At 35.3% G+C, this 7989-nt stretch overlaps 1 protein-coding gene and 1 long non-coding RNA gene across 3 annotated transcripts; both read right to left on the minus strand.

The window, feature by feature from the left end:
* Positions 1-2618: 2618 nt before the first annotated feature.
* Positions 2619-5092, minus strand: LOC136804954 (uncharacterized). Of its 2 annotated transcripts, none has more exons than XM_067061486.1 (2): positions 4806-5092; positions 2619-4538 (listed from the first exon to the last, which is right to left on the minus strand). In XM_067061486.1, exon 2 carries the CDS (start codon positions 4514-4516, stop codon positions 2801-2803), a length of 1716 nt encoding a protein of 571 aa, XP_066917587.1. In that variant the 5' UTR covers positions 4517-4538; positions 4806-5092; the 3' UTR covers positions 2619-2800. The 2 variants fall into 2 exon arrangements, with proteins under 2 accessions (XP_066917587.1, XP_066917586.1); XM_067061485.1 differs by having other exon boundaries at positions 4801-5092.
* Positions 5093-6124: 1032 nt separating this feature from the next.
* LOC136804955 (uncharacterized) lies at positions 6125-7303 on the minus strand. The gene is made up of 4 exons (XR_010846320.1): positions 7220-7303; positions 7010-7068; positions 6578-6637; positions 6125-6246 (listed from the first exon to the last, which is right to left on the minus strand). It is a non-coding gene; the product is annotated as an uncharacterized lncRNA (long non-coding RNA).
* Positions 7304-7989: the final 686 nt, after the last annotated feature.

Genomic DNA, 7989 nt, shown 5'->3' on the forward strand with positions numbered 1-7989 from the left:
GATCGAATCATTTACGTTGCATACGAAGGCATATGTGTAAAGCTGATGTACAATCTCACAACTGAAAATGTGCCAGAGCTATCATCATGCGACCATGAAGAGGCCGACACCCGCATGCTTCTTCATGCTAACCACATGAGTCAAGCTGGATTCGGGAACATCATCATACATACCCCGGATACAGATGGTTTCTTGATTACCATCGCAGCATCGACAGAAATTCAATCGAACATGTTCATCCGAACAGGGACAAAGGAAAAAGCCCAAACAATCTCCATTCAGAGAATAAGATCCTCCCTGAAGAAACGTTTCTCTGATCAAGACCTAGATCTGCCATGTCAAGCTCGTCTAGGGATTCACGTTTTCTCTGGCTGCGATACAGGTAGCGCCTTTTCTGGTAAAGGAAAGACCAAACCATTCAAATTAATGGCGAAGAAGAAAGAGTATGTGGAACTATTTTCACGCTTGGGAGAAACGAAATACGCACGAAAACATCCAAAAGTTTGTTTGCGACATGTACGGTCATGCCGAGGATAAAAGCACTGATGATGTCAGGTATAAGCTCTATACAGCAAAGCTGAGGCGAAATCCCTACCCCCTGCTCCGATAGCTTGAGGCTTCATACAACGAGAACAGTTTATCAAATCTACGTATGGAGATCGTGTTTGAAGAATCGTCAAAATTTACCACATCCTGCTAAGTTTGGTTGGAAAGAAGATGACGATGGTAATCTTGAGATAAGATGGAATACTGTTCTTCCAGCTCCAGAAGAAATCTTGGAACTGATGTTTTGTAGCTCCACGAAGCAGTGTGTAGCTCGAAAGTGCCCTTGCATCATGGACAACGGTCTTTTCTGCGCAGACGCTTGCAAGAAGAAAATTGAGATAACTTCCCTGACGAAGATGCTGTCGATATCTGAATGAGTATGTTGATGAGGAGGAGTTTGATGAGAATAATGAAGACTTTGGATTTTTTTGAGCCCCTTTGAAGTTTTAGTCGAGGGTTTAATGAACTGATTTAATTTAGAACTGTTGTATAATTTGAAATACTACGAATCAAACACATTATTGAAGGGGTTAACCGGAAATCATATGAAAAAATGCCAACATTCGCATTTTAGATATTTTAATTACAAAATTGAGGCAACAAAGTGTTAAAAATAGCTATTTTCCGGTTTTTTTCCGCTTCATTGTGTCCGGAAATGGAGTAAAATCATTGCTTTACCTTTTCTGTACAGAACTTTATGGATAAACTATTTAACACAACTCATAATATTCGTATTTCATGGACCAAATATGAAAGTAAGGCTAAAATGGGTCAAAAATGGCCATTTTCTGGAGTTTTTCGCCTTTTTTGGTCCGGAAACCACCTGAAATAGTCCTAAATCATCTCTTAACCCATTCACTATTGAGTTTTATAGATTAACGATTTCACACAACTCATAATATTCGTACTTTACAGGGATTAAATATGAAAATAAGACTGAAATGGGTCAAAAATTTCCATTTTCCGGGTTTTTTCGCCTTTTTTGGTCCGGAAACCACCTGAAATGGTCCGAAATCATTGCTTTACCTTTTCTTTACAGAACTTTATGGATAAACGATTTAACACAACTCATAATATTCGTATTTCAGGGACCAAATATGAAAGTAAGGCTAAAATAGGTCAAAAATGGCCATTTTCCGGAGTTTTTCGCCGTTTTTTGGTCCGGACACCCCCCAGTCGGACCCAAACCTACCATTTTTCTCATATTTCTAATATATTCATGCAAAGAAACCCAAATAACACTGTTAATCGCACGATGAGTTATTTTTTCTCATTTGGCGTGCCTTCAAAGAGAGTAATTAATCGTTAATTGCACCCTGTAGAGAGCAATTAATCGTTAATCACACTCTTCAATGCCGCGCCAATGTTTACAAAATTGATTTTAATGTTTTTTCTTTACATCTTTTTTTGCATCGAACGTTTTAATTGCATTCGAAATTCATTTTATGAGAAAGAAAAACTATGAACAACAATAAAAGAAAAACATAGAGAGCAGATGAAAATATAAAACTCTCGGTTTAATTTCTGTAATTTACTTTCCTAACTGGGAAAAGTAGTGAAAGCCATTGTGCGATTAGCTTGTAATCACATAATAACTCGTACAATTCGATTTTTTTGTTTCGAATTTTCCTCGTCCTTTCGGACTCGGAAAATTAATAGCAAAAAAATCACTCGAATTATATTCGAATTGCACTCGTTATCATGTGATTACATATACTTAGAGATGAAATGTGATAATTAACTAAGGAAATAAGTCCAAAAAATGCAAACAATAGCTAAAATTCGGGTTTTTTCGGTAGTTTTCTCCAGTACAAACCCCCTAGAAAATTATTTTTCAATTTTTTTTTCAGTTTTCAAAAAATTAGTATATTAGGAGTAATTCTTGAAAATTTGGTGTATTTTTGAACATTATTGACCGAGATATACTATTTTAAAGATGACATGGTAATTTCATTTCCTAAGGAAATCCAAGCAAAAATGAAAACTTCGCGTTTACCACCTCCTAAAAATCATAGTGAGGCTTTCTCTGTCGAGTGAGCCCCAAAAAGTGTCTAGCTCATGGGCTATACCATATTATGATATGTGGTATAAAATCTATCTAAATATATCAAAATTTTCTAGAAAAAGAATTAAGAAATATTATCACCAACAACGTTTCAATTGCTGGCCTCGTCAAATCCTAGATGGTGCTTCTTCTGAAAATCCTACACAAAAAAATGTTCAAGCATAATAAATTTGATTGTATCAACAATGTTTATTCCATCAAAAATTTCCAAAGACAAAACCCGGTCGAGAAGAGAAAGCAAATGGATGACACTACCAAACAGATCGTATGCAAACTCAACAACGAGTGTTTCTCAAACTTTCTCAAGACAATCGTCAACTCTTGAAGTAACATTAAACATCCACGAAAAACACGAACTTTTACTTTAACGCCTGGTTCGACATCCATAGCATCTTGCTCCAAATTCATCAAATGTCCCAATTCATAACACAAATTTAATTGCTTTAATTCGATTGTATCTCCAGAAACTTTCTGCTCTTTCTTGATCAACACGGACAACGAAGCCAACACTAATATTGCACCGTACAAAAACAAATTATCCAACAAAAATGGTATGACGTCATGTTGACGTGAAGATGACGTCATCATCTTAAACACAATAACAGATAGCGTCGCAATCAAAATGGTAGCAATAGAGATGGTCACATCGGTGATCAGAACTGATAAACTTTTTGAAGATGACGAAAAATGATTCAAAGTTTGACGAATTTTCCACCACATTGCGATTCCTTGCGGGCCTCCGTTGACCAAAGTTTTACGCGTGTCACGTTCGTTCGCGTTAAAACGTTTCCATTCACGTAACATCCCGATTTTCCATAAAATAACGTAAACAAAATACGGTGCGGCGATCAAAGATACAATGAACGCGTTGAAAGTCGAAATAGCTAGTACTGCTATTGTCATTCCGTCAATATTGATCGAGCCAGTTAAGTCTGTCAAGTTACTAAGCTGGATCAAAAGAGGAATCAAGGTACGAACTAGACTGGAAACTAGTCCTAAGATGATCGCACAAATAAGGACATAGCGAGGGGAAGACTTTCGGACAAAGAGGAACTCGGCATCTGATGTCTCCATACTGGAAAGATTTTGGTAATCTTCTTTGAATTGTTCTTGTTGTTCATTCAGTTTGCGTGCGATGGAGTCTTTGGTCTTGTTGGAGGTGAAAGAATCATCGAAAGATTTCGAACCCTTGAACTTGTTGACATTAAAACCAAACTCATACTTCGTGCTGGCGAAATAAAACCATAATGAAGGTCCGACGAACGCTGCGAGTAACCAAAGAGATAAAATCGTTGCGTACAAAACATGATATAACGGTACATCAGTGCCGAAGTAGAAATGTAAAATCACTCCAGTGATTAATAGATCAGTGATGAAAGTTAAGACTCCAACAATGACGAATTTCTGATTGACCTCTTTCTTTTGTTGATCGGTCATCTTGCGTTGCTCAGACGTTTTGCAGTATTTGGTGAACAAAAACACAACGAACACAAGAATTGACGGACATATGAATAAGATAAGAACTAAGGCTAATGCTTTCAGCAAACTTGTAATTTCGTTGTTTTCTGCTTTCCGAGTGTAATATTGAAACGGAACATTCTCGTAATCAACCTCCACTTTTTCAACCGGCATTTTAGGGCTGGGTGGGCCATGAGGCATACCTGGGCGTATTTTGACGACATTTAGGTTGTCAAACGACATGCTGTTCGGTCTAAGGCTTGTAGTCGAGGACGATGTACTCATATGGCGTTCAAAATCTTGACTGCCGCTGATTTTACGATGGTTGTTGTTGCTGTTAGAGTAAGACCGTTGCTGTTGCTCGACAACTAAAGGAAGTGATTCTCCCTGGCTACGTGTACGACCTTTTAACCCCATTTTCACGACGTCCTTCATTTTGAATGGCATTTTCAATTGTACGTTGGAAGCTCTAAACGAAACAAACGTTAGTGTGAAAACAACGGTGGAGTAACGGTAAACGGCGAAAAAACACAATACAAACATCACCAAAGCCAGTGGAGACCAGAATGGATATCCGCGTTTTATTTAATGAAGCCATCAAATGTAAAAGCCCACTTAAAATTGAGGAGACCTTTACGTTATAGAATTTCCATTTCTTACAATAAAGGACACAGAAAAGTAATAATTGATGATATAAAGAATGTTGGAGACTGATGCTAATTAATGAATACCTTACTTCGTAGAATGTATCCACAAGTAACAAACGAATGTACAGTATGCTGGTCGAAAGCTTGTTGTATATCAAATTGAAGCTAGTTGCATCTGCTGCAATAAGACACCTGTGTAAAATGTCTTTCAAAAATTAAAAGGGGAAAACATTAAAACTATGGTTGATAATGACCTGTGGCAATCAAATTAACAATATTGCTAATCCTCTTTTAACTCCATTACTTTCTATTAATCAGGATTATAACCATGACAAAAAAAACTTTGTTGCTAGGTAACCATGTTGATTGCATCTATAATGAAGACTTTCATTGATTAATAGGATCATTTAAGATTTTCTTTCGAGCTAGCTCCCTTTGTCGACATGGTTTATGTTCATGTAAACAAGGGATATGTCTGGCAATTAGAGTATTTTTAACATTCTAAGCTCTAATAAGAAAATGGTTTAAATCGTTGAAAAGCGATGCAAAATGAGGAATAATCCCCAGCTAAGGAGACTTATTGAAAGTAGATTAATTTTTTGTAAAACGATGTTCTGGTCATAGTCAGACTATTTCTACTAGCGATGAAAATAGCTATGGAAAATATTTTTGTACCAAAAAGAAAACATCCTAGAAAACTTGATTACCGCTACAATATTGTAATAAAACAAAATAAAAAGAGCCAGAATATTGTCCATGTTATTTAAATTGTGTAATATTTTGAAAATAAAAAAAATTATTTAAAATAAAAAAGTCTTTTAGCAAGAAATAAATAATTTACTTTCGGTAATAGAGTTGAATATAGTATATGCAACATAATCCAATAGTCCAACAACTACATAACGAAAGGTAAAATTGAGCCTTTCCAACCATGAAAATCTTTAATGGCAGAGAAACACGTTCACAAAGATAACTGTCCAATAGGTGTAATTCAAACTTTGCCACATTCTACCCTTCAGTTACAACCTATTTTTCATTGGCTAGTAATTCATCTAATGGCACAAGTTCATATTACCTATCCATCAAAAATGGGCTCTTCCAGAAAATTTTTGTCCAGGGAGTAGTGAAAAATCTGCAAAATTCGCCTTATTTTGGGGCAAACTTGCTCTGATTAGGGGTGATTTTGAATGTCCGGGGGGTCAACTGATGCTTGTCCGGGGGGTGAGATCCGTCCGGGGGGAGGTCAAAATTCATAATGTCCAGGGGGACAAAAAATGTTATATCCTCCACCCCCCATATTCAATTTTTTTCTGGAAGAGCCCAATGGTACAAGCTCATATATCAACTATCCATCAAAATGTCCTTTTAAGTTATTTCATACTTTAGTTCTCGAAGCAGTAGTAAAATAGTCAACAGTAATATTTTTCTGTAATTCATTCATTCGATAGCAGAGCGATCAGAATCGTATTTCAGTTCACATTGCGTTACCAGGTTATTCCATATGACGAATTGTTTGGATAATGTTGAGATCTAAAGATGTTAGTGGAGAAAGAAGTCAAGGCAAAATAGTATGAGGGAAATTGGCTTTCAATTTGTTTTCAAACAACATCTGTCTTAACATCAGACGTATAAAACATGGGATGTATGAGTATACTCATTATCGTAAAAACCTCTGGAGAGCCAAATTTATTATAGAACTTTCTCTCATAAGATCTTTTTTGTGGGAACGTAAACAAACCAAATACTAGAGGAAGTTCCTTCCCTGGACACTTGACTGAACAATGTCACCTGAGTACTACACAGTTAGTACTAATCATTTTGTGCAATATTCTTTTGTAGGAATATTAAAAGAAAAGGATACAATATCATTGTATGCACATAAAAGTAATTGTAGCCGTCCATTTACTTCTTCTAAGTCTTCCTAAAAATAAAAGAATAAGTTTAAATAACTATAAGCAAATAATAACATATATGTTGTCAAGTCAACAAAGAGCGAATTCAATTTTCACCTTCTTTACTCCCTACATTTGATATAGTGTCTGACGCACAGAACAAGAAATAAATGTATAACATTTTAAGAACCTACTCAAACCAAACCAGGAGATACGCTTATCTCTAAATGCTGAAATCACTGTCTATTTCTAAATAATGTTGAAGTACGATCAATTGGAAAAGAACCCCAGCGCAAAGATTTTAATCATCCCATTTGGGTGTACTGATTACACAGTGTACTAGGTGTATTAGCCAAGTTTACATAAATTAAATTTCTAATTGGATGTCGAGTTTTTTATACCTTTTGGTCCATTTGGCCTTGAATTATAGGCTGCAATTTCTTTGAATTATCGGGAACTCCTGTTAAAATAAAATAAAAGAATGTGAATTTGTTGTCATTTGAGACACCAATGCAATTGACACCATCCCCCATAGAGCTTTTAATAGACATTTATGATAAGATTAAATCTGCAATAAAATAGCTTATTTGGACTGTGTATCTTAAACAAACCTTGAAGTGAAGATGCATTAGGAATATTTTGAAGTGTCTTCAATTCTTCCAGTTGTGTGGATAAAATCCTCAAATTATCTTCACCTAAAAACAGTTAAAATATTTTCATTTCCACATTACTTTATTGACAGTTTGCAAAACGAGGTTCAAAGAATTGAACAGACCTCGAAAACACCACAAAATCTTTTTACTGTTTTGAAATACTTGTGATATAACAAGAAATTATAAATTTCTAAAATAACCTATATTATATTACATCAACTTACTGGATAAAAACGAATAAATAAAAGTTCAGGAGACCGATTTTGTTCATAAACTCTGTTGATAAAAATTCTTCAAGCTGAGGTACTGAAAGATACAAAAGACCGATTTTGTTCATAAACTCTGTTGATAAAAATTCTTCAAGTTGAGGTACTGAAAGATACAAAAGACCGATTTTGTTCATAAACTCTGTTGATAAAAATTCTTCAAGCTGAGGTACTGAAAGATACAAAAGACCGATTTTGTTCATAAACTCTGTTGATAAAAATTCTTCAAGTTGAGGTACTGAAAGATACAAAAGACCGATTTTGTTCATAAACTCTGTTGATAAAAATTCTTCAGCGAGGTACTGAAGATACAAATGACCATTCTGTTGATATTCTTCAAGCTGAGGGTTGAGATAAAGACCGAATAAACTCTGTTGATAAAAATTCTTCAAGTTGAGGTACTGAAAGATACAAAAGAATACTGCGATTAATAGTATGTACAATGTCTTCAGTTGTCAGAAG

Source organism: Clytia hemisphaerica, unplaced genomic scaffold (assembly GCF_902728285.1).
Source record: "Clytia hemisphaerica strain Z4C2 unplaced genomic scaffold, Clytia hemisphaerica genome assembly, whole genome shotgun sequence".
NCBI classification, from domain to species: domain Eukaryota; kingdom Metazoa; phylum Cnidaria; class Hydrozoa; order Leptothecata; family Clytiidae; genus Clytia; species Clytia hemisphaerica.

Coding starts and splice junctions, on each gene's coding strand:
- LOC136804954 (XM_067061486.1), bottom strand. CDS start 4,516: ATGCCATTCAAAATGAAGGACGTCGTGAAAATGGGGTTAAAAGGTCGT.